The 27661-nt window shown below is 42.0% G+C and overlaps 1 protein-coding gene across 4 annotated transcripts in view; it reads right to left on the bottom strand.

Annotated features, from left to right (window-relative positions):
* Positions 1 to 520: 520 nt before the first annotated feature.
* LOC109905824 (CUE domain-containing protein 1) overlaps positions 521 to 27661 on the bottom strand; it is a 53810-nt gene continuing 26669 nt past the window's right edge. For 3 of the 4 annotated variants that reach the window (XM_020503450.2, XM_020503447.2, XM_020503451.2), the window contains 9 exons: positions 22969 to 23662; positions 15995 to 16122; positions 14341 to 14467; positions 13266 to 13548; positions 12882 to 12947; positions 7918 to 8007; positions 7666 to 7759; positions 4603 to 4725; positions 521 to 4236 (listed from right to left, as the gene is read on the bottom strand). In XM_020503450.2, the coding sequence (XP_020359039.1) occupies position 4236; positions 4603 to 4725; positions 7666 to 7759; positions 7918 to 8007; positions 12882 to 12947; positions 13266 to 13548; positions 14341 to 14467; positions 15995 to 16122; positions 22969 to 23286 (1230 nt within the window). In that variant the 5' untranslated portion in view covers positions 23287 to 23662 and the 3' untranslated portion in view covers positions 521 to 4235. Of the gene's footprint in view, positions 4237 to 4602; positions 4726 to 7665; positions 7760 to 7917; positions 8008 to 12881; positions 12948 to 13265; positions 13549 to 14340; positions 14468 to 15994; positions 16123 to 22968; positions 23663 to 26752; positions 27048 to 27661 lie in introns of those variants that run through there. The other variant, XM_020503452.2, reaches the window with a different exon arrangement.

A 27661-nucleotide genomic window follows, 5' to 3' on the forward strand; every position in this document is an offset into this window, starting at 1 on the left:
GTAAGCGTTTAAGTTTTCCCTCTCATTTATCACCATTGATATACAGTATTTCACTCTTATTGTGCACTGTTCTTTTGCAACGGCAAATAGTATATATCACAAATATATTATATTTCCAACTATAACTATTTTTTCTGTTGAAGCTTAAAGCTGTGGGGAGGGGGACAACAAAGTCAATTTTACATAATATACATTGGGGGATGGGACACATCACGACATGACACACATTTGTGTCAATGGTCACGTGACCTTAACCATTCATAAACAAGAATGTCACAATACCAAAGATAGTTTATACTGCACCTATATTCCTTTCTGACTGTAACAAGAAAGATGTGTGCAACCGGTGCATTATAGTATCTATTCCCAATGTGTTTTGTCTTAGCTAGAAACATTTCACTTTAAATCTAGCGCACAAAAGTCCTAGGTCTTTCTCTTTCTTCAAAAAGATAGGCCTCACCAGGAGCCAGACGTTGAGCGATAACAGTAATTTTCACGAGTCAGTTGTGACAATCTTGTGTAAGGGATTTATAGAAATGCATAGTCACTTTAATAACTATACCTACATGGTGCATGTGACAAATACAATTTGATTTGAAACAACTTTAATGAAAAGGGATGTTAATAAATCTTTACAAATGTAACACAATCACATCAGACAGGGTACAACACAACTTGATTACTTCAATAGCTGTAAGAAACTTTCTTAAAGTGTAAGAAAAATCTGATCCGGAAATCAATTTTGAGCAAAACAATCACCTAAAGAACCTTAAACATATTTTGTGGGGAGAAACTGGCTTCTGACCTTGTCCTTCCAAAATATGACACAAACAAATACATTTTGAATCATACAAATTCTGAAGTTCTTTAAATGTATTTCAGTTTTGATAATGAGCAACCCTTTTCATATGTTTGACCTACATTGACTGGTAGGATTGGTTACAGCCCAATCCAGAAACAGATCTACAAAAATGGTTTAGGGGCTATAGGGGTTGTTTCTGGACAGACCACACAGATTTCACCGAGTTCAATACAAAAGAGGCTGAAAACCATCAGCTCTGTGGTGGTAGTTATTCAAAGTAAATATAGCATACATTCTTATGATAGGGTTATGAGCCATAGAAGATTGCAGGCTCATGAGTGCATTGTAAACAAGCATGTTGTCTGCTAGTACTGGCCTCATCTCTATTCATGTACATTCATCATGAAGCATATCACTGTCTGGCACACATACAGTACAATAAAATCATCTGTACGTCTCAACATCTCAACAACAACAAAAATCACTGACCAAGCATTTGTGGTGCTGTATGTCTATTGGTCAGAAAAGGTTAAAACGTTAGAGTGAGAAATGACTTTGAGTATGCTCTTCTCCATACAACAACTAGGCCTATATACAGGTCCAGCATTTGAAATCATGTCTGGCCACCAAAATCATATTTGAAGCTTCTGATGGAATAAACTTCCTGGCCTAGATTCTTAATTGTGCGTTTACCAAGTCGGACCAATTGGAAATGGAAGAACAGTAGAAACAAGATGGAAACTTCCCTGAGACGATAACGTATCTACAAGTTTCTATGAGCAGTCATCAAACATCAATCGATTTTGAAATCACATCACAAAACCATGCAGACGAGTGTTGCCCTCGACAGTACAATAACAAAACTGCACTCATGTACAGATGTCAATCAAAAGCCTGGAACTGAAGATACAAAACATTTAATTTCTCACTTTTCTGAAAAGAACAAAACTAAGCAAAAGACCAATGGTGTGCAAGCACTTGGTGACTAACTGATATCATGCAATGTTGGAATAAACAGACATAAACCTGCTGACTGGTCAGTGGGTGAAAGGTCACAGGATATTGTAAACAAACATAACCTGCTTCTTGTCACTGATGCTCCCTCGGTTGCTGCAGATATGAGTTAGAATGTCTTCTATGGAAATAAATGAAAGCACTCCACTATCATAGGGTGACATTTGAAAGTCTGGTACAGTAGAAGCTATTTTTTTTATTTATAAAAGCCCATTTTAAACACCTATAAAGATATGTGTGAATAGCATGACAGTAATAATGAAGGTAAATGGATAGTCTGATGGCAGTTTGAGTAAGCTGAGTGATCTGTTGTTCAATAACAGTACAAATGATTGGGTGACATTACAGCAGTCTGGCAAATTGTTTTCATTATGGCAAGGGCAATAAACTCCTTTTATTGGCATACATTTGTGAGAGTTTGTGAAGACCTGTATGAGAAATGCTGAGAGCAAAACTAACAAACAAGAAATTGACAACACATAGAAATTGTCTAAGGGGCAAAATTCCAAACCCAATCCATAACATCAACAGACTTCAAAAGGAACACCAAAAGGGTCCGTTTCAGCCTCCCTTCACACAATCAATACTTGAATTTTCTCCGTATGTACAACAAACAGACATTTCTCCTTATGTACAACACATGACCTATCACCAATGAGATCTTCTATCAACATCCCTGACAGAGAAGGGGTTAAAACATGTCTCATTCCTGAATCAAGGAAAAAATGGTAAATTGGTAAATTTCAATCGTAAAAATATTAATTTTCAATCGTGGATACGTCATAATTTGAGAGGTAGCAAATCAACATTTACATGTAAATCCATTTTAGAAGGAAGAGTGGTGTGTTCCAATTCCCCACCCTTCTCCCCAAAGTGCACTTGGCTTGCTCACTCCTACGAATACCTTTTAAAACATTAAAATATATTTCCTACACCAGTCATTCCCTTCCTTTTTAATGATTGTGAGCAAAGAGCACACTTTGGGGAGAAGGCTTCAGAATAAGATTGAAGCTGGTAATAATGTCCAATAGTTGGGAAATTGACAGATCAATGTGAAGCCTTGCAAATCAGCTAGTTGCTCAAAGGGTTGATTTCAAATCTACCTCGACTGTCTGTTGAAGCTCATATCACAGCACTGGATCATCATCAGCCTTCTCTTTTCTACTGATACATCCAACAGCATATTTAATAAAGAACAATGCCAGTCCTCACAGAGGCATCATCCATATCCTGCTCTGCTCTCTCCATACCCAACACTTCCCATTACAGGTGGTTCATTTCCCAATACACCACAAAACAAAACACATGTTTATCATCAATGTGCACAGATGACTGGTATATATGTTTATCCAATTTTTCAACTAGTTATATTGTGTACTCAATAATACTGGAATTCGGCAATATGCACCCCTCCTTCCTCTCAACAAGATATAAATGCTGTATTGAAAAAGACATGAGAATACTGAGATATGGCAGTCAGTGTAGCTTGAGGAATTATTTCAGTTCACATGAAAGCTTATGTTTATTGTCAGAATTCCTGAAATTGGATTAAAGGGAAAGCTTGGCATTTAGTTACACATTGACATAACAATATGGGATGAAATATGACCTGCTAGGGACAAGTGACTATTTTGATAGGTTGGAATGCCTCTTTTATATAGGGTGCAGCAGAAGGGTGTCAAATTGCTCAGAGGAGACTCTAGATTTACAGGGGGGGGGGGGGGGGGGGGGTCTACTATAATATTGACTGTAATGTTACGGTCTCTGTTTACAAGTATTTTCTGTTTCCTGAATTTTCAGGGAAAATGGGATTGAACTTGGATTGAGCTGTGATTCTAGTTGAGATGTTTAAAAACGTGCCACGTCATCACTGGTTACTGTCTGTTTAAAACTGTGACCAAATGGACGTAGCAACACATGGCTACTGGGAGTGAACATGGTTTATTATGGGACATTTCAGAGGTGCACACTTTGGCTCAGGAGTGACCTATCCCAGCCATATAAAATAGATTAGACTGGTAACACTAGATGAGTCCATATGGTCATCCTTAGCAAGGCTGCCATGCCTTCTGCAATGGGGATTAAAGGGAGCAGATATATTTAAAAAAATACAGAACAGTCAAAAGACTAATGCATCTGTCCTTTACATATTAAATCATATATTAACTAAGAGTTATAATACAGAGATTATAATGGTAATCCAATGCGGTTATGAACAGTCAGAGTTAAGGAGAGGTGGTGTGTGGATAGCAGTTTGCTTCTTCTCCCCCTGGGCAAGTGGGTGGTCCCATGTCACTTCTTGGCCTGGGATTAGCTGGTCTGTGTTAGGGGAGGAAGGAGCCGAAGTATTGCTTGGCCACCAGCCATGGGTCATTCTGCTGTCACCATGGAAACACTGATGTGGTACAGCCTTGGAGGATCTGAAATGGAGGAGGTGACATGTTTGTCAGATTACAGCCAAAAGTTGATCTATAAACAAAGGATTTATTTCAACCAACTTTCAAATGGGAAATTTGCACATTCTGAAATGGCATTTTTGTCCCCAGTTTTATAACGTGGAATGTGATACAAAGCAATGCTACGGTGTGCTTTAGGATCATGCGGATGCCTCCGAGCGGACGGGTAGGCTGTGTGGAACATTTATACGACTGAAAAAATTAATACAAAAATATGAAAACTTATGTCCCACCCACTTCTAAAACCAAAGTTGTTTGATTAGAGCAGTTCTAGTAGTTACACAGAGTAAAGCCATACAATTCCCAACAGGGAAGAACACAGGTTTTCACCATGACAACAGCTCCTTGTGTGGCACATCATCTTCTTGAGTGTCTGATCTTCTGGGCTGGCCATCTTCTGGGCTTCCCTCCACATCCTCCAGGAGGTTGGCTGTAGAGTTGGCTATGCCCAGTCTTAGTGGGGATATGGTTGAGGAAAACACCTAAAGGGCTGGATATGATACATACAGTGCATTCGGAAAGTATTCAGACCCCTCTACCTTTTTCCACATTTTGTTATGTTACAGCCCTGTTCTAAAACGGATTAAATAAAACAATTTCCTCAGCAATCTACACACAATACCCAATAATGACAAAGCGAAAACAGGTTTAGATTTTTTAAGAACATTTATATATATATACACACAGTGGGGAGAACAAGTATTTGATACACTGCCGATTTTGCAGGTTTTCCTACTTACAAAGCATGTAGAGGTCTGTAATTTTGATTATAGGTACACTTCAACTGTGAGATACGGAATCTAAAACAAAAATCCGGAAAATCACATTGTATGATTTTTAAGTAATTAATTTGCATTTTATTGCATGACATAAGTATTTGATCAACTACCAACCAGTTAGAATTCCGGCTCTCACAGACCAGTTAGCTTTTCTTTAAGAAGGCCTCCTGTTCTCCACTCATTACCTGTATTAACTGCACCTGTTTGAACTCGTTACCTGTATAAAAGACTCAATCAAACAGACTCCAACCGCTCCACAAAGGCCAAGACCAGAGAGCTGTGTAAGGACATCAGGGATAAAATTGTAGACCTGCACAAGGCTGGGATGGGCTACAGGACAATAGGCAAGCAGCTTGGTGAGAAGGAAACAACTGTTGGCGCAATTATTAGAAAATGGAAGAAGTTCAAGTTGTATGATCTCACCTCGTGGGGCATCAATGATCATGAGGAAGGTGAGGGATCAGCCCAGAACTACACGGCATGACCTGGTCAATGACCTGAAGAGAGCTGGGACCACAGTCTCAAAGAAAACCATTAGTAACACACTACGCCGTCATGGATTAAAATCCTGCAGCGCACCAAAGGTTCCCCTGCTCAAGCCAGCGCATGTCCAGGCCTGTCTGAAGTTTGCCAATGACCATCTGGAGGATCCAGAGGAGGAATGGGAGAAGGTCATGTGGTCTGATGAGACAAAAATAGAGCTTTTTGGTCTGAACTCCACTCGCCATGTTTGGAGGAAGAAGAAGGATGATTACAACCCCAAGAACATCATCCCAACCGTGAAGCATGGAGGTGGAAACATAATTCTTTGGGGATGCTTTTCTGCAAAGGGGACAGGACGACTGCACCGTATTGAGGGGAGGATGGATGGGGCCATGTATCGCAAGATCTTGGCCAACAACCTCCTTCCCTCAGTAAGCGCATTGAAGATGGGTCGTGGCTGGGTCTTCCAGCATGACAACGACCCGAAACACACAGCCAGGGCAACTAAGGAGTGGCTCCGTAAGAAGCATCTCAAGGTCCTGGAGTGGCCTAGCCAGTCTCCAGACCTGAACCCAATAGAAAATCTTTGGAGGGAGCTGAAAGTCCGTATTGCCCAGCGACAGCCCCGAAACCTGAAGCATCTGGAGAAGGTCTGTATGGAGGAGTGGGCCAAAATCCCTGCTGCAGTGTGTGCAAACCTGGTCAAGAACTACAGGAAACGTATGATCTCTGTAATTGCAAACAAAGGTTTCGGTACCAAATATTAAGTTCTGCTTTTCTGATGTATCGAATACTTATGTCATGCAATAAATGCAAATTAATTACTTAAAAATCATACAATGTGATTTTCTGGATTTTTGTTTTAGATTCCGTCTCTCACAGTTGAAGTGTACCTATGATAAAAATTACAGACCTCTACATGCTTTGTAAGTAGGAAAACCTGCAAAATCGGCAGTGTATCAAATACTTGTTCTCCCCACTGTGTGTATATATATATATGTATATAAAACAAAAATAAACAGAAATACCTTATGTACAAAAGTAATGAAGCTGAGGGAATGAAGCTGAGGTGCATCCTGTTTCCATTGATCATCCTTGAGATGCTTCTACAACTTGATTATTTCTGCAGCATTGAAGGGCCCTGAGAACCCAGTGGCCTCAATCATTGTGTAACCTTTATTTAACTAGGAAAGTCATCATTCTTAAATGGAATAAGTTTGGAACTCCACCAATTAGGTCAGACAGAAGCCACTCCTCAGTAAAAAGCACATGACAGCCTGCTTAGAGTTTGCCAAAATGCACCTAAAGACTCTCAGACCATGAGAAACAAGATTCTCTGGTCTGATGAAACCAAGATTGAACTCTTTGGCCTGAATGCCAAGCGTCACGTCTGGAGGAAACCTGGCACCATCCCTACGGTGAAGCATGGTGGTGGCAGCATCATGCTGTGGGGATGTTTTTCAGCGGCATGGACTGGGAGACTAGTCAGAATCGAGGCAAAGATGAACAGAGCAAAGTACGGTGAGATCTTTGATGAGAACCTGCTCCAGAGCGCCCAGGACCTCAGACTGGGGCGAAGGTTCACCTTCCAACAGGACAACAACACTAAGCACACAGCCAAGACAATGCAGGTGTGGCTTCGGGACAAGTCTCTGAATGTCCTTGTGTGGCCCAGCCAGAGCCCAGACTTAAACCCGATCCAACATCTTTGGAGAGACCTGAAAACACTCCAACCTGACAGAGCTTGAGGTCTGCAGAGAAGACTGGGAGAAACTCCCCAAATACAGGTGTGCCAAGCTTGTAGAGTCATACCCAAGAAGACTTGAGGCTGTAATCGCTGCCAAAGGTGCTTCAACACAGTACTGAGTAAAGGGTCTGAATACCTACGTAAATGTGATATTTCTGATGTTTATTTTTGATGAATTAAAAAAACGAATACATTTTAGAATAAGGCTGTAACCTAACAAAAGGTGGAAACCTAACAAAAGGGGTCTGAAAATTACCAAAGGCACTGGACATCTGTATTATACAGTATGTGGTACGTGATCATTGAGTTCTATAAAACACTGCAAAATGGAACCCATCTAATGTTTCTGATTGGAAATTAGAATCGACTGGCAATGAAGGATACGACTGGTGCTTCAGGAGCGTTCTTCTTTTTAACTTTCTTCGCTTTGTCTTGTCAGAGAATGATCTGGCGATTTCAAACAGCTTCTTTCTTGTTGCTAGGTGGGAGAGACAACAGTATCATCACAAAATAAATTACCAGAACAAAGGATTGTAAAAAGGGTTTGCCTAAGTATGCTGTTCTCTTGATTGAGTTAGTTAACAAGCCATTGCCAGAAAGACACGTGATGGTAATAATGTGTAGAGGTTGTCTTACATTTGCCCATGTGTTTGAGTTTGTCTCTAAACATGGCGTCATCTGACACAGCAGTACAAGCCTCCATTGACCCTGACGCACAGTGCTCTCCTGGAAACAAAGAAAGAAGTTGTAAAGGACAAACATATTATGCGCACACACACACCACACACACACACACACACACAAAAACAACATGTGCTCACACATACTGTACGAACACAAGAACACACATGCACAAATAATGAACCCGAGTAGTCAACCAACAATTTATTTCAACCATTTTTGATTTGACCATGTAAAGTCTAAATTATTTACTATAGTTGTCGTAAAAAAAACTATCTGGGAACTTTAAGACTTGATGGAATCTAAACAAAACTTGTAGTTTAAAAAAAAATGTTTTTACTATTGAACAAAGATAAATTATATAAAGAATGATAGTAAAAATCTCTGGAGTACTTTAAATGAAATTCCTGGCAAAAAAAGCTAACTCGGCACCAACCTTCATTGAAACGGATGGCTTGTTCATAACAAAACCCTTGGATATTGCCAACCATTTTTGTTGACAAGATTTGCTAACTTAGGCATGACATGCAAACAACAAACGCTGAGCTTTCATATTCATGCATAACGGACCAAATAATGAAAGTCAAGCACTGTAGTTTTGAGTTCTGCAAAGTTGGTGTGGAAGAGGTGAAAAACTTGTTGCACTCTATAAATAAGGACAAGCCCCCCGGTACCGACAACATAGATGGTAAATTGCTGAAGTTGATAAAGGAATACATGTTTGCACCTTTCTGCCACATCTTCAATTTAAGCCCAGAAGACAGTGTGTGCCCTCAGGCCTGAAGGAAGGCAAATGTAATTCCGTTGGCCAAGATTAGCAATCTCAAACTAAAAAGCATAGTTTTTTGGACAAATCACCCACTCAACCTTATCTAGGATCTATTATTGAATAATGTGGCGACTGAGCAAGTTGAGGAGACTAAACTGCTCGGTGTAACCCTAGACAGCAAGTTGTCATGGTCAAAACAATTAGACTCAATGGTTTCTAAAATGGGAAGAGGTCTGTCAATGTTTTGTCACACCTGAACTACTGCCCTGTTGTGTGGTCATGTGCGGCAAAGAAGGATATACAGTACCAGTCAAAAGTTTGGACACACCTACTCATTCAAGGGTTTGCCTTGTTTAGACTATTTTCTACACTGTAGAATAATAGTGAAGACATCATAACTATGAAATAACACATATGGAATGAAAAAAAAAGTGTTGTACAAATCAAAATATATGTTATATTTGTAATTATTCAAAGTAGCCACACTTTGCCTTGATGACAGCTTTGCACACTCTTGGCATTCTCTCAACCAGCTTCATGAGATAGTCACCTGGAATGCATTTCAATTAACAGGTGTGCCTTGTTAAAAGTTAATTTGTGGAATTTCTTTCCTTCTTAATGCTTTTGAGCCAATCAGTTGTGTTGTGACAAAGTAGGGGTGGTATACAGAAGATAGCCCTATTTGGTAAAAGACCAAGTCGATATTATGGCAATAACAGCTCAAATAAGCAAAGAGAAACGACAGTCCATCATTACTTTAAGACATGAAGATCAGTCAATGCGGAAATCTTCAAGAACTTTGAAAGTTTCTTCAAGTGCAGTTGCAAAAACCATCAAGCGCTATGACAAAACTGGCTCTCATGAGGACCACCACAGGAAAGGAAGACCTAGAATTACTTCTGCTGCAGAGGATAAGTTCATTAGAGTTACCAGCCTCAGAAATTGCAGTCCAAATAAATGCTTCAGAGTTCAAGTAACAGAAACATCTCAACTAGAGGTCGACCGAATATGACTTTTCAGCGCCGATACCGATACCGATTATTGGAGGACCAAAAAAAGCCGATGCCGATTAGTCGGACAATTTTTTTATTTTTTTATTTGTAATAATGACAATTACAACAATACTGAATGAACACTTATTTTAACTTAATATAATACATCAATAAAATCAATTTAGCCCCAAATAAATAATGAAATATCTTCAATTTGGTTTAAATAATGCAAAAACAAAGAAAGTTAAAGTGCAATATGTGCCATGTAAGAAAGCTAACGTTTAAGTTCCTTGCTCAGAACATGAGAACATATGAAAGCTGGTGGTTCCTTTTAACATGAGTCTTCAATATTCCCAGGTAAGACGTTTTAGGTTGTAGTTATTATAGGAATTATAGGACTATTTCTCTCTATACGATTTGTATTTCATATACCTTTGACTATTGGATGTTCTTATAGGCACTTTAGTATTGCCAGTGTAACAGTATAGCTTCCATCCCTCTCCTCACCCCTACCTGGGCTCGAACCAGGAACACATCGACAACAGCCACCCTCGAAGCAGCATTACCCATGCAGAGCAAGGGGCACAACTACTTTAAGTCTCAGAGCGAGTGACGTTTGAAACGCTATTAGCGCGCACCACGCTAACTAGCTAGCCATTTCACATCAGTTACACCAGCCTAATCTCGGGAGTTGATAGGCTTGAAGTCATAAACAGGGCAATGCTTGAAGCATTGCGAAGAGATGCTGGCAAAACGCACGAAAGTGCTGTTTGAATGAACGCTTACGAGCCTGCTTGTGCCTACCATTGCTCAGTCAGACTGCTCTATCAAATCACAGACTTAATTGTTAATGTTAATTATAACATAATAACACACAGAAATAAGAGCCTCAGGTCAATAATATGGTCGAATCCAGAAACTATCACTTCGAATCAGTGAAATCAGTGAAATACGGAACAGTTCAGTATTTTATCTAACAGATGGCATCCCTAAGTCTAAATATTGCTTTTACATTGCACAATCTTCAATGTTATGTCATAATTACGTAAAATCCTGGCAAATTAGTTCGCAATGAGCCAGGCGGCCCAAACTGTTGCATATACCCTGACTCTGCGTGCAATGAACGCAAGAGAAGTGACACAATTTCACCTGGTTAATATTGCCTGCTAACCTTTCTTTTAGCTAAATATGCAGGTTTAAAAATATATACTTATGTGTATTGATTTTAAGAAAGGCATTAATGTTTATGGTTAGGTACACGTTGGAGCAACGACAGTCCTTTTTCGCGAATGCGCACCGCATCGATTATATGCAACGCAGGACACGCTAGATAAACTAGTAATATCATCAACCATGTGTATAACTAGTGATTATGATTGATTGATTGTTTTTTATAAGATAAGTTTAATGCCAGCAACTTACAGTGCCTTGCGAAAGTATTCGGCCCCCTTGAACTTTGCGACCTTTTGCCACATTTCAGGCTTCAAACATAAAGATATAAAACTGTATTTTTTGTGAAGAATCAACAACAAGTGGGACACAATCATGAAGTGGAACGACATTTATTGGATATTTCAAACTTTTTTAACAAATCAAAAACTGAAAAATTGGGCGTGCAAAATTATTATTAGTATAAAATACAGTTTTATATCTTTATGTTTGAAGCCTGAAATGTGGCAAAAGGTCGCAAAGTTCAAGGGGGCCGAATACTTTCGCAAGGCACTGTACCTTGGCTTCTTACTGCATTCGCATAACAGGCAGGCTCCTCGTGAGGCAGGTGGTTAGAGTGTTGGACTAGTTAACTGTAAGGTTGCAAGACTGAATCCCCGAGCTGACAAGGTGAAAATCTGTCGTTCTGCCCCCGAACAAGGCAGTTAACCCACCGTTCCTAGGTCGTCATTGAGAATAAGAATGTGTTCTTAACTGACTTGCCTAGTTAAATACATTTGTAAAAAAAAAATAATAATAATAAAAAATCTGGAAAGATAGGCGTCCAAAAATACCAATTTCCGATTGTTATGAAAACTTGAAATCGGCCCTAATTAATCGGCCATTCCGATTAATCGGTCGACCTCTAATCTCAACATCAACTGTTCAGAGGAGACTGCGTGAATCAGGCCTTCATGGTCAAATTGCTGCAAAGTAAACACTACTAAAGGACACCAATAAGAAGAAGAGACTTGCTTGGGCCAAGAAACACGAACAATGGTGATTAGACCGGTAGAAATCTGTCCTTTGGTCCGATGAGTCCAAATTTGAGATTTTTGATTCCAACCACCGTGTCTTTGGGAGACGCAGAGTAGGTGAATGGATGATCAGGTGTGGTTCCCACCGTGAAGCATGGAGGAGGTGTGGGGGTGCTTTGCTGGTGACACTGTTGGTGATTTATTTAGAATTCAAGGCACACTTAACCAGCACAATCACCCGACCTCAACCCAATTGAGATGGTTTGGGATGAGTTGGATTGCAATTGGTTCCAGAACAGAGCAGCATGTATTCCATGAAGATTTATATGGAGGGTGAATGTCAGTGGTACGCATGTCAAAGTTGAGGAGAAATTGACTGCATCACTATTGGTCTTTGTGGGAGGTGTTGATGGGTTAAAAAGGTACTGAACTGTCTGTTCAAGCAGTTGGAACACCGTTAGGACACTCATCGGTACCAAACAAGACATGCAGCCAGAGATCTCTTCACAGTCCCCAGGTCCAGAACAGAGGCTGGGAAATGCACAGTATTAAATAGAGCCATGACCCAGATAACTCAAGCTAGCAATACAACCAAATAAAAAACAGATAAAAGAAAACCTTATTGAACGACGGGGACTGTGAAAAGACAGACATTTTAAAAAAGATATTTGGTATTATTATGTAATGTTATGTAAATCACTGTTTCCTAGCAGTGGCTAATTGGGGATCCTAATAAAATACTAAATTAATCACTCCAGAGAAAGCTATTTATTGTGTCAACAACTACTTGGAGAAGATTTCACCAAACCTAGTCTTAGCAAGTGATAAAGATAGGTGGTTAGATGTGGGATGTGATAAAGTGAAGTTATCAAAACAAACCAGGTCATTGAAATGTGTAGGCCTATTGTGTGTTTGAATAAGAATGATCACCCACACACACATTTACTGGTGAAGCTTATGAATGATATCTACCTGCTGTGGAACTCTCCATGTGAGTGGATGAATGATTGGACTTCTTTGATTCATACTTCAAGCGATCTAAAACAGAGAGAGCTGGATGTTATGACGCAATACGGGACACTAAGAAACATTTATGAAGTGGGACATGGTTCCCAAATGTATACTATTGTAGGATGAAGCATCATAAGATACAAAAGGGACTTTGCAACTAGCATATCATGAAAGAAAGAGGAGCATTTTCAACAGTGGCTGACTTGCTCCGGAAAAAGCATAAACTTGACTACTGTACTAGCCTACTGTGTCCTGAACATGTATTGAGTGTGTTAAAGTATATCATGCAGGTGACCATGTATGCATATATCTGTATGTGACACACACACACACACGCATGCACACCTCTCTCTAGGGCGACCAGGAACTCGCGGTTGCGCTGCAGCTCCCTCATGAACTCCTCGTTCTGGAGGAACAGGGCGATGCGCTCATCATCCAGGTACTGTTTCAGTTTACGCTCTTGCTCCGTGCCTGCCCCCTCCACACCCTCGGCACCGCCTGGCCCTCCAGGGGCCCCTAGGGCTCCACCAGCCCCTGGCCTGGAGATACCTCCCTGGGCCGTCTGCTGGGCGATGGAGGACAGAGAGGAGGAGGAGGAAGAAGGCTGGGACAGACTGCTCTGTGAGCCCTAGAGGAGGAGAGATGGAGAAAGAGAGGTTTAATTTAGTTACTATTGATTTCTGTAAGCAGGATGTCACTCTGCTGTTAATGATGATGTCATTATGGGGTGGCAGGTAGCCTAGTGGTTAGAGCGTTGGACTAGTAACTGGAAGGTTGCAAGATCGAATTCCCGAGCTGACAAGGTAAAAATCTGTTGTTCTGCCCCTGAACAAGGCAGTTCCTAGGCCGTCATTGAAAATAAGAGTTTGTTCTTAACTGACTTGCCTTGTTAAATAAAGGTAAAATAAAAATAAATAGGGGCCTCCCGAGTGGCGCAGAGGTCTAAGGCTGAGCCACTCTGGGTTCGAGTCCAGGCTCTATCGCAGCCGGCCACAACCGGGAGACCCATGGGGCGGAGCACAATTGGCCCAGCGTCGTCCGGGTTAGGGGGGGGGTTTGGCCAGCAGGGATGTCCTTGTCCCATTGCGCAACAGCAACTCCTGTGGTGGGTCGGGCGCAGTGCATGCTGACACGGTCACCAGGTGTACGGTGTTTCCTCCGACACATTGGTGCGGCTGGCTTCAGGGTTAAGTGGGCATTGTGTCAAGAAGCAGTGCGGCTTGGTTGGGTTGGGTTTTGGAGGACGCACGGCTCTCGACCTTCGCCTCTCCCGAGTCCGTACCGGGAGTTGCAGCAATGAGACAAGACTAACTACCAATTGGATACCATGAAGTTGGGGAGAAAAAAAGGTAAAAAAATAAAAAAATGTCACAGTGCTAATGTTTTTTGGTGTGTGGTTTTCTTCACATCTACTGTGTACCTGTATACTGTCCAGTTGCTGTGGCAGGATCCGCAGAAAATCATCTGGAAGGTTTCCAAGCAATGGCGGATTCCAGTTCCTGAAGCTGCGGACCTGCCGGTGACCTGGAGGTGGCTGAGCCTCGAACCTAGGTCAGACAAGGGTCAAAAAAAGGTTAGGGTCAGACTAGATATTCATATGCCATGTCATACTATAATTAAACTAAATGCACACGTCATACATTGCGTACGGATTCTGTGAAAAGTAAGCAATGCATGAAAACACAAATAATAATGAATGTCTGTTTGTCTTTACAATAAAATCATCTTTGAGCAGCAGTCACCACATTTAACACATTACTTTGTACAGACCAAGAAATCAATAACTGCCACTTCATTATACTGTATTTTATACCATCTATTGCACCTTGCCTATGCCGCTCGGCCATCGCTCATCCATATACTTATATGTACATATTCTCATTCACCCCTTTAGATGTGTGTGTATTAGGTAGTTGTTGGGGAATTGTTAGATTACTTGTTAGATATTACTGCACTGTCAGAACCAGAAGCATTTCGCTACACTCGCATTAACATCTGCTAACCATGTGTATGTACAAATAAAATTTGATAACTGAATCTCTTAGCTGGTGGTGTGAAGCAGAAGAAATGTGGACATGATCTTGAATCATATAATCTTGGTCTTGAAGAAAATTCAAATACAAGGAGGTTTGTTATTAACTGGTCCAGTATCTCTCTCACCCACCACACACACACCCCCACCCACCCACCCACCCACCCACCCCCACACACCCACATACACACACACACACCCCCCCACCCACCCCCACACACACCCACCCACCCACCCCCACACACAAACACACACACACACACACACACACACACACACACACACACACACAAACACACACACACACACACACACACACAAGCCTAGTGGTTAGAGCGTTGGACTAGTAACCGGAAGGTTGCAAGTTCAAACCTCCGAGCTGACAAGGTACAAATCTGTCGTTCTGCCCCTGAACAGGCAGTTAACCCACTGTTCCTAGGCCGTCATTGAAAATAAGAATTTGTTCTTAACTGACTTGCCGAGTTAAATAAAGGTAAAATAAAATTAAAATAAAACACACCTTAAAACAGCCACCAGGTGGAGCATTGACTAACAATAAGAGCATGTGGTCAACTGTGACATCAACAGACCTCTGCTCCTAATTCAGAGCATGTAAATCCCAGAGCCTCATAGGACCACTTCCTCTGGGCTTTAAAAACAGTACAGGCTAGGGGATTGCATGTGAGCAAAATGTCCTGTTGGGTTTTTTAAAACATGCATCCTTCCTTCCTCCCTTTCATAAACTAATCAGTATTCATGTTTGAGATGCACATATTCTATACAGGATTAAAAGATTACCACTCCGGGCAATTCTTAGATCTGTTGAACTGTATAGTATAGTACAGAGAAGGCTAGTGGGAGGCTGGTATATAGCAGGACAGGCTCATTGTATTGGCTGGAATGGAATAAATGGAATGACATCAAACACATGGAAACAATGTGCTTGACACAATTCTTTCCATTCCAGTCATTACAATGAGCTTGTATGAGCTTGTCCTATAGCACTTTCCCTCCAGCCTCCTCTGATAGTATGACAATTTACCTTGGTGGAGGAGTGGGCGGGGCCTCTGGGTACTTCCTGTCATAGATGTGCATGTCATAAGTGGGCGGTGAGTAGACAGGAGGCGGTTCCTCGTCAGAACTGTCTGGTTCTAATGTCCTCTCCAGAACCTGGCCCGGGGAATGGAGGAGAGCAAGAGAAAGATAGAGCATGTCCCTGATCAATAACATCCATACACATTTATCCATTTAAAATCACTCATGTCAATAAGATAAATAGTTTCAGTTTTAAGAAAGAAGCTGGTTAGGTTAGTGTCTGATACGGTAACTTGAGCACACAAACAGCATTACTTTTAGGCATTAGTGCTGCCTTTACTATTTATATTCTAGTGAGATGAGATGGGTTGCAGTTCCTTTCTTTTCTGTGTGTGGTAGTGGTACATAATGTATTATTTATTTTTTATTAATACCTAGACTACAACAATAACAGGAGGGGAGGGAGGCCAGCAGAGGATGTGGACCAGCGGTCCCCAATTACATTCAGCCATGGGCCCATTTTTCCTTGAGCAGATGGTCAGAACATAGCTATAAATAATTTGTAGACTGCAAATTAACCGCAAGAATCCCAAACAGATATAGTATTTGACAAAAACAGAATCATTTCAAACCTTGATTACAGTTGGGATATGATCACATATGCCTTTCTATATATGCGTGGGAATACTTGAACATATTTCCTAAATAAAGAAAATATTTGCGCTAAACTTCGGTGATATACCGTATACTGGGGCATTTAGACATACAGTTGGTATGATTTTCAATACCGTAAATCATACCGTCAGCACGTGCTACACCACTGCTTATAACTAACTATAAGTTAACTGTCATAGATGTGCCAAATAAATTACATCCAGCTCAGGGCTTCAGCTTTGCATTTGGTTTGCTAACTTGCTAGCTAAGTGGTTAGATGGCAAGTTCAAGCTTCTTGCTTACAGCAGAAATAAATCCATCCCTTTCCTGGATCAAGATCCATGTTGCCCAATTGATTTTATTTAAGATATAGCTGTCACGCCCTGACCTTAGTATTCTTTGTTTTCTTTATTATTTTGGTAAGGTCAGGGTGTGACATGGGTGATGTGTGTTTTTGTCTCATTCTAGGGTGTTTGTACTGTCTAGGGGTTTTTGTAGATTTATGGGGTTGTTTTCATCTAGGTTTATGTTGGTCTATGTTTGCCTAGATTGGTTCTCAATTAGAGGCAGGTGTTTATCGTTGTCTCTGATTGGGAACCATATTTAGGCAGCCATCTTCTTTGGGTATTTCGTGGGTTATTGTCTATGTGTAGTTGCCTGTGTCAGCACTCGTTATCATAGCGTCACGTTCGTTTTGTTGTTTTTGTTTAAGTGTTCTTTGTGTTTTTCGTCATTCAATAAAATAATGGATTCACACCACGCTGCACTTTGGTCCGACGATCGTGACAATAGCGTCTTTTGTGGGCACTTCCGGGAATACCGTATACCTCAGTATGTTACAGAAAGGATAAGTTATGGTACAGACAGTATGGTATTTCAGTTAAGAACACATTCTTATTTTCAATGACGGCCTAGGAACAGTGGGTTAACATTCTTATTTAACTTAACCTCGTTAACTGCCTTGTTCAGGGGCAGAATGACAGATGTTTTACCTTGTCAGCTCGGGGATTCAATCTTGCAACCTTACAGTAAACTAGTCTAATGCTCTAACCACCTGCCTCTCATTGCACCCCATGGGGAACCCCACTGTTACGCGAATGCAGAAAGAAGGTAAGTTGCTAGCTAGCATTAAACTTATCTTATAAAAACAATTAATCAATCCTAATCACTAGTTAACTACACATGGTTGATGATATTACTAGTTTATCTAGCGTGTCCTGCGTTGCATATAATCGATGCTATTTCGCAGAAAAAGACTGTCGTTGCTCCAATGTGTACCATATTTTTAAACCTGCATATTTAGTTAATATTGCCTGCTAACATGAATTTCTTTTAACTAGGTAAATTGTGTCACCTCTCTTGCAACAGAGTCAGGGTATATGCAGCAGGTTTGGGCCGCCTGGCTCGTTGCGAACAGCGTGAAGACTATTTCTTCCTAACGGGGGATGATTTAACAAAAGCGCATTTGCGAAAAAAGTCGTTGCACGACTGTACCTAACCATAAACATCAATGCCTTACTTAAAATCAATACATATAAGTATATATTTTTAAACCTGCATATTTAGCTAAAAGAAATCCAGGTTAGCAGACAATATTAACCAGGTGAAATTGTGTCACTTCTCTTGAGTTCATTGCACGCAGAGTCAGGGTATATGCAACAGTTTGGGCCTCCTGGCGAACTAATTTGCCAGAATTTTATGTAATTATGACATAACATTGAAGGTTGTACAATGTAACAGCAATATTTAGACTTATGGATGCCAGCCGTTAGTGTCACGCCCTGGTCGAAGTATATTATGTTTGTCTTCATTTATTTGGTCAGACCAGGGTGCAAAATGGGTTATTGTGGTGCGTTTTTGTCTTGGGGTTTTGTGGGGTGTCTAGCATAGTCTATGCCTGCCTGAGGCGTTTATCAATCAGAGTCAGGTGATTATCGTTGTCTCTGATTGGGAACAATATTTAGGCAGCCATATTCTTTGAGTATTTCGTGGGTGATTGTTCCTGTCTCTGTGTTTGTTGTCACAAGATAGGCTGTATAGGTTCACACGTTCCGTTTGTTGTTTTGTATATTTAAGTTATTTCATGTATAGTTAATTTTTTCATTAAAGAACATGAGTAACCACATTTTGGTCCGACTCTCTTTCGACGGAAGAAAACCGTAACAGTTAGATAAAATACGGAACGGTTCCGTATTTCACTGAAATAATAAACATTTTGTTTTCGAAATGACAGTTTCCGGAATCGACCATATTAATGACCAAAGGCTCATATTTCTGTGTGTTATTGTTATAATTAAGTCTATGACTTGATATTTGATAGAGCAGTCTGAGCAGTGGTAGGCAGCAGCAGGCTCGTAAGCATTCATTCAAACAGCACTTTAGTGCGTTTTACCAGCAGCTCTTCGCTATGCTTCAAGCATTGCGCTGTTTATGACTTCAAGCCTATCAACTCCTGAGATTAGGCTGGTGTAACCGATGTGAAATGGCTAGCTAGTTAGCAGGGTGCGCGCTAATAGCGTTTCAAACGTCACTCGCTCTGAGACTTGGAGTAGTTGTTCCCCTTGCTCTGCAAGGGCCGCGGCTTTTGAGGAGTGATGGGTAACGATGCTTCGAGGGTGGCTGTTGTCGATGTGTCCCTGGTTCGAGCCCAGGTAGGGACGAGGAGAGGGACGGAAGCTATACTGTTTCACTGGCAATACTAAAGTGCCTATAAGAACATCCAATAGTCAAAGGTATATTAAATACAAATGGTATAGAGAGAAATAGTCCTATAAATACTATATAACCTAAAACCTTGGAATATTGAAGTCTCATGTTAAAAGGAACCACCAGCTTTCAAATGTTCTCATGTTCTGAGCAAGGAACTTAAACGTTAGCTTTTTTACATGGCACATATTGCACTTTTACTTTCTTCTCCAACACTTTGTTAATGCATTGTTTAAACCAAATTGAACATGTTTCATTATTTATTTGAGGCTAAATTGATTATTATTGATGTATTATATTAAGTTAAAATAAGTTTTCATTCAGTATTGTTGTAATTGTCATTACTATGGTATGGTTAAGACAGTATGCTACAGAAATGGTAGGACAGTATGATACAGTATGGTATAGAAATAATATGACAGTATGGTACAGTGTGGTATGACAGTATGGTATGGTACAGATAGTATGGTACAGTACAGAAAGCGTATGACAGTACGGTATGGTACAGAAAGGGTATGACAGTATGGTATGGTACAGAAAGGGTATGACAGTATGGTACGGCACAGAAAGGGTATGACAGTATGGTACAGAAAGGGTATGACAGTATGGTATGTTATGGTACAGAAAGGGTATGACAGTATGGTACGGCACAGAAAGGGTATGACAGTATGGTACAAACAGGGTATGCCAGTATGGTATGGTACAGACAGTATGGCACAGAAAGGGTATGACAGTATGATATGGTATAGACAGTATGGTATGGTACATAAATGGTATGACAGTATGGTACAGAAAGGGTATGATGGTATGGTACAGACAGTATGGTACAGTATAGTGTGGTACAGAAAGGGTATGACAGTATGGTGTGGTACAGAAAGGTACAGGAAGGATATGGCAGTATGGTATCGACAGACAGTATGGAACATAAAGGGTATGACAGTATGGTACAGTACAGAAAGGGTATGACAGTATGGGATGGTACAGAAAGGGTATGACAGTATGGTACAGACAGTATGGTACAGAAAGGGTATGACAGTATGGTATGGTACAAACAGGGTATGACTGTATGGTATGGTACAGACAATATGGTACATACAGTGCCTTGTGAAAGTATTCGGTTCAAAAATAAACATATCCAGGTGTTAGAATGGCCAAGTCAAAGTCCAGACCTGAATCCAATCGAGAATCTGTGGAAAGAACTGAAAACTGCTGTTCACAAATGCTCCATCCAAACTCACTGAGCTCAAGCTGTTTTGCACATCTCTCGATGTGCAAAACTGATAGAGACATACCCCAAGCGACTTACAGCTGTAATCGCAGCAAAAGGTGGCGCTATAAAGTATTAACTTAAGGGGGCTGAATAATTTTGCACGCCCAATTTTTCAGTTTTTGATTTGTTAAAAAAGTTTGAAATATCCAATAAATGTCGTTCCACTTCATGATTGTGTCCCACTTGTTGTTGATTCTTCACAAAAAAATACAGTTTTATATCTTTATGTTTGAAGCCTGAAATGTGGCAAAAGGTCGCAAAGTTCAAGGGGGCCGAATACTTTCGCAAGGCACTGTACATGGTATGACAGTATGGTAGAGACAGTACGGTACATAAATGGTATGACAATATGGTATGCTACAGACAGTGTGGTACAGAGAGGGTATGACAGTATGGTGCAGTATGGTATGGTACAGAAAGGGTATGACAGTATGGTATGCTACAGACAGTATGGTACAGACAGGGTATGAGAGTATGGTGCAGTATGGTATGGTACAGACAGTATGGTACAGAAAGTGTATGACAGTATGGTAAAGTATGGTATGGTACAGAAAGGGTATGACAATATGGTACAGACAGTATGGTACAGAAAGGGTATGACATTATGGTACAAAAAGGGTATGACAGTATGAAAATGTGGATCCCGTCCAACCTTACTCTTTTCCTGGTGATTTGACAGTATTTTACGTCCAACATGATAACAATGCAGTGCATAGCATCCGTCTTACGTGCTCCTGGACAATTCTGCTATTTCATGTGTTTTTTAAGCTGATCTTAACTTTTTTTGTACATAAGGTCTCTACCATCAATTCCTATGAAAGAAAACTTTGGAACATCAGAACAGAAATCACTAACCTCAATTTGGACAAACATTTCTATGTTCTGCTTACTCCGGACCAGACCCTAATCCCCGGGACTCGAAAGGAAGCTGTGGCGAAAGAGAGGCTGGCGAGCCAGAACCCTGACGTGACTAGGTCGGTGAGCAAATAGACAACTACTGCTCTCTATTCAACTGGCAAACGTGCAACACTGGAGAACAAACTGGGTGAAATCCGTTCGAGACTATCCTATCAACAGGACCTGAAAAACTGTAAAATCCTAAATTTCCGAGAGTTGTGGCTGAATGAGGACATGAATACACATCTTTCTGGCTTTTCTATGCATCATCAAGACAGGACTGCAAACTCGGGTAAGACGAAGGGATGATGAGTGTGTCGCTTTGTTAACAACAGCTGGTGGGTGAGCTCTAATGTTAAGGAAGTCTCAAGGTTTGCTTGGCTGAGTTAGAATACCTGCTAAACTGCAGACCATACTATTTACCAAAAGTGTTCTCATCCATATTTTTCGTAGCTGTCTATTTACCACCACAAACCAATGCTGGCATAAAGACCTCACTCACAACGAGCTGCTTAGGGCCATAAGCAAACAAGAAAATGCACATTCAGAGGCAGCATTTCTCATAGCCAGTGATTTTACTGCAGGGAAACTTAAATCCGTTTAACAATTTTTACCAGCATGTCACCTGTGCAACTAGAGGTAACAAAACTCTAGATCATCTTAATTCCACAAACAGAAATGCATACAAGGCCCTTCTTTGCCCTCCCTTTGGCAAATCATACCATAACACTATCCTTCTGCTTCCTAGCAAAAACTCAAACAGGAAGTGCCAGTGACTCGTTCAATATGGAAGTGGTCCGATGAAGCGGATTCTATGCTACAGGACTGTTTTGCTAGCACAGATTGGATTATGTTCCGGGATTCTTCAGATAACATTGATGAGTTTACCACATCAGTCACCGACTTCATTAATAAGTGCATTGACGACGTTGTCCCCACAGTGGCCGTACGTACACACCCCAACTAGAAGCTATGGAGCTGTCGCTTTCAAGGAGCGTGACACTAACCTGGACATATAAGAAATCCCGCTACGACCTCCGACAAGTATTCAAAACAGGCAAAGCATCAATACAGGACTTAGATCGAATCTTACTATGCTGGCTCTGATGCGCGACTGATGTGTCAGGGCTTGCAAACTATCTTAGATTACACCGGAAAACCCAGCCACGAGCTTCCCAGCGACATGAGCCTAACAGACAAGGTAAATGTTTTCTACGCTCGCTTCGAGGCAAGCAACATTGAGCCATGCATAAGAACACCAGCTGTTCTGGACGACTGTGTGATCTCGCTCTCTGTAGCCGATGTGAGGAAGACCTTTAAACAGGATGCATACTCGGAGCATGTGCTGACCAGCTGGCAAGGATCTTCACTATGGCGTCTCAAGATGGACAAACAGTACTATTGCCATTTTAATTTTTTAAGTGAAGAGAGTCAGTGACCCTGCACTGACTGACCTCTGGTGGGATGCTGTCATCGGAGTCAGAGCTGTCATCTGATCCCTCTCCGTCGATACTCATCTGGAGGAGCTGGTCGATGGTGGCGTCCACCGCTCCGTTGTTGGAACGCAGGACGCACTCGATGACCTCGTAATCCATGGTGGGGAACATGATCTTGAAGTCCTCCATGGCCTGGTTGAACTCCAGGCGCCGGACTTGTCGGTTAGGCCGGCTGTTGTTGAGATCTCCTGGGGTGGAACCACCACTGCCTCCCCCTCCTCCTCCACCTCCCCTGGAGCCTCCATTATTGCTGCTGCGCCTGAACAGGCTGGTCATCTTGCTGCCCTGACTGGTGCTACCACCTAGGGGTTAGGAGGGCACCTTGACACTCACCTCGCACCCTTAATCCTCTACCTTTCTTGCCTTTCTTTCTTTCTCTCCCTTTATCACTACGCTCCCGTCTGATTGTGTTTCTCCTGACTCACAGTCTCATCATACCACCACATGGATGGCAGTCCTCTGAATGGAGCAGAAGAATCAAATGCTCTTTCTTTTTCTCTTCCTCAGCTTGTTATTCAGCTGCATCCAAGCACGGCTGGCTGTAGAGAAGGGGTTCTTTGGTTTGTGTCCACTCCTCAGTCCCGTCACCAGTTTCAGGTCCGGGGAGCGCCAAATTGGGGGACCTGCATCTCTGGTCTAAAACAGTCAGCACCTAAGAGGGATATAAGGAGGGGGGGGGGGGGTGAACGGGTTAGCAAAGCTACCATGTTTCTGTAATACGCACAGTTAATTGCTCCTTTAATTAACAGGCACCTAGGCTCTACACAGAAGCAGTCACCTAGGCTCTACTGAGAAGAAATCACCTAGGCTCCAATCCCAATAAAGCACCTAGGCTCAATACAACTACGGGCTAAAAGGCTACAGCCCCAGAGCCATTGAAATAGAATAGGGAAAACTGACATGGTTCCACAAGATTTGACATGGCCTTGTCCAAGAGGGTGTCCCATGGGGAAAGATGGACTGCGTCCCCACTCCGCCTTTCTGCTCAACCTTGCCAGGCATTACCATGGCAACCCAGACAACGTCTGTAGACTAAACAGTTGGCATTTGAATGAAAAGGTTAAACTTTACATGGCCAGCACTGTAGGAGAATATCATATTTTGAATCACGTTATACGCCTATAATCCGACTCACCAACAAGGCTAGGATATACAGTTGCAGTCTCACTTTCCAGTTTCTAAAACAAAGCCTGTTTCTTTCTCCCAGGGCCAAATAAGAGCCATAGAGGAACAAACGTTCTGCCAACTAGGACTGAAGGAGGAACCCAAACATTGGCCTACACACAGCCAGTCCAGAGAAAGTATGAGACCAACTAGACCACTGACTGACTGACTGACTGACTGAGATGCTCTACTGGAACAGTTGGGTATGGACATGGAGGGAGTGACAGCTGCAGCAGAAAATCAACCAGAACCAGTCAGCCACCACAAACCAGGACAAGCACTCGAGAGCAGTAAAACAAAAACATGCAGCAAGAGCAAAGAAAGGTACCATTGGTCAATGAGGATTATCCACATGAAGATCTGTGATGCATTTAGCATGGGCTTGCTTAGCTGTCCCTTCTTTTCTCTCTGACACAATTGAAGGACCTTGCGAGAATTAAGCCTGATAGAGACAAAGAGGGTCAATGTGTCTGGATGACCTTGGACTACTCAACTGATGGACTGGTTTTTCATAACCAGCAAACAATACATGGATATAAGTGAATGGATTTTTACTGGGGATTCACTTGACATTGACACAAACAGATATTCCTTTCATGGCATTCAAACCACTGTGAAATTATTTTCATTTAACCATTAATCCACCACTAAAGCGAAGGCGGACAGTTTTTCAAAAACCACAGAAATGTGTCAGATGAATATCAAGGGAAACTCCAAACAGTCAGTTTCAAAATGTTTTGAGCTTAGACCCATTCTAAACCAATGGCTTGAAAATGAAGTATCATGTAACATACTAGTCTGTGACCTATTGACCGTCCGACTGGACATCTACCAGCTCTCTGGATGTTGAGCATTGGCTGACATGCACTCCAAGGTCTGTCATGCACTCCATGGTCTGTCATGCTTGATGGAGCTTACAAAAATGCCCCATTCCACAACTGTTAGCCTGGTGTAAGCCTACATTCAGTTGCAGACCTTCAGTCAGATTCTCAGAGGCTAGGCAGGGATTTCAAATTCATTTTTCCCCGGGGGCTGCCTTCGACCTTCAACGAGGTCTGTAGGGCCGCACTGAAAACTGCTTATATTTTCTTGCCATCAACATCAGCAAAAAATTTGCAAACAAATTGTCCTCTATCATTTTTGCTCCCTAACTGTCGAGCTTTCATTTAGGTAATTATTAGCAACCTGGACACATGTTTAAAACCCTTTGGCTAAGGGTAATGTCAAATTCTGAACCTTTGAGGTGTTATGGGAACTCACACCTAGGCTACACGTTAACATGGGTTCTCAGTAACCAAACATCTGGTTGTTGCCTGGAGTCGAACTTGATACATACACTCCATGGCCAAAAGTATGTGGGCACCCCTACAAATGTGTGGATTCAGCTAGTTCAGCCACACCTGTTGCTGACAGGGTATAAAATTGAGCACACAGCCATGCAATCTCCATAGACAACCATTGACAGTAGAATGGCCCATACTGAAGAGCTCAGTGACTTTCAATGTGGAACTGTCATAGATGCCACCTATCCAACAAGTCAGGTCATAACATTTCAGCCCTGCTACAGCTGCCCTGGTCAACTTTAAGCTCACAGAACGGGACCACCGAGTGCTGAAGCATGAAGCCCGTAAAAATTGTCTGTCCTCGGTTCAGCTCATAAAAATCGCCTGTCCTCGGTTGCAACACTCACTACCGAGTTCCAAACTGACTCTGGAAGCAAAGTCAGCACAATAACTGTTCGTCTAGAGTTTCATGAAATGGCTTTCCATGGCCAAGCAGCCGTACACAAGACTAAGATCACTATGCGCAATGTCAAGCATTGGCTGGAGTGGTGTAAAGCTCACAGCCATTGGACTCTGGGGCAGTGGAAACACATTCTCTGGAGTGATGAATCACGCTTCACCATCTGGCATTCAGACGGCCGAATGTGGGTTTGGCGGATGCCAGGAGAACGCTACCTGCCCCAATGCATAGTGCCAACTGTAAAGTTGGGTGGATAAGGAATAATGGTCTGGGGCTGTTTTTCAGGGTTCGGGCTAGGCCCCTTTGTTCCAGTGAAGGGAAATCTTAACTCTACAGCTTACAATGACATTTTAGACGATTCTGTGCTTCCAACTTTGTGGCAACAGTTTGGGGAAGGCCCTTTCCTGTTTCAGTATGACAATGCCCCAGTGCACAAAGCGAGATCCATACAGAAATGGTTTGTTGAGATCGGTGTGGAAGAACTTGACTGTGCTGCACAGAGCCCTAACGTCAACCCCATAGAACACCTTTGGGATGAATTGGAATGCCAACCGCGAGCCAGGACTAATCGCCCAACATCAGTACCCGACCTCACTAATACGCTTGTGGCTGAATGGAAGCAAGTCACCGCAGCAATGATCCAACATCTAGTGGAAAGCATTCCTAGGAGAGGTGGTGGTTGTTATAGAAGCAAAGGGGGGACTAACTCCATATTAATGCCTGTGATTTTGGAATGAGATGTTCAACGAGCAGCCATGTAGTGTATTTACATTGCTAGTTATAAAAGTTTATGCTACGTAGAGTAAACACTAGAATAGGAAACAAGATCCTTTACCTTCAAGTTACCTCTCCACAGCTGAAACAGAGAGCAGAGTTGCAGTGACAGTTTAGTTCACAGAATCCCTGACAAGTGCCAGAATCCCTGACTAGGACTATTGCTAGGAGTCATCTCTGGGTCCAAGTACCTGGATTTTCCTCATCCTGGTTTCCATTACAAGAAAGAGGCCAAGGGGGAAGAGGAAAGAAAACAGAATTCCAAAAATGTAAGGGTCCTCTGAGAGGAACTGGAGTGTCCTTTCAATACTCTGGTTAATAGCTATCACTACTCTCCCCCTCGCCCTCCCTCCCTCTTCTCTGTCCCTGTAGTGCTGGGAAGAGAAATCCCTGGCTACGATGGGGGAACAATGCATCCAGTGCCAGCCCAACCCACATGGTAGTGCCAGGCCCCGTCCAGCAGCACAGACAGAGTCCGTCACTTCTCCCACTTCGCTCTCTTTTACATGGAGACTGGCTCTGATGTAAACAGGGTCATCTCGCCTTGGCACTGATGATAGTGTGTGCGTGTGAGACTGAGACAGCGGGTCTTCTCACGGTTGTGGAAACTTAGCTGTAAAGTGGATTATCCCAAGGAAGGCACCTAATCTCAAAAGGCATTGTTCAAGAGGACTATTGAAACCAGTGCTGCACATGACTATGTTTCACCTGGTGTCCTGTGCATCCTCTCTGCAGTAGACAGTCAGAGGGAAGGCAGGCCATTTTCATGTAAAAGGACTGTTACATTCCCCAGCAAGAAAACCAAAAAATGTTGCTCATACAGAAAGGGGAACTAATAAAGAGTCACTGACAACAACCCAACAAAACAGGTGGGTTTTAGGAGGGGGTTCTGAAAGACACTCATGGGAGTGTCCACTGAAAGTTGACTAGCAACAACAACTGGAAACTAAAAAGACACCCACCATGACTG

This window comes from Oncorhynchus kisutch, linkage group LG15, assembly GCF_002021735.2.
Source record: "Oncorhynchus kisutch isolate 150728-3 linkage group LG15, Okis_V2, whole genome shotgun sequence".
Taxonomy (NCBI): Eukaryota; Metazoa; Chordata; class Actinopteri; order Salmoniformes; family Salmonidae; genus Oncorhynchus; species Oncorhynchus kisutch.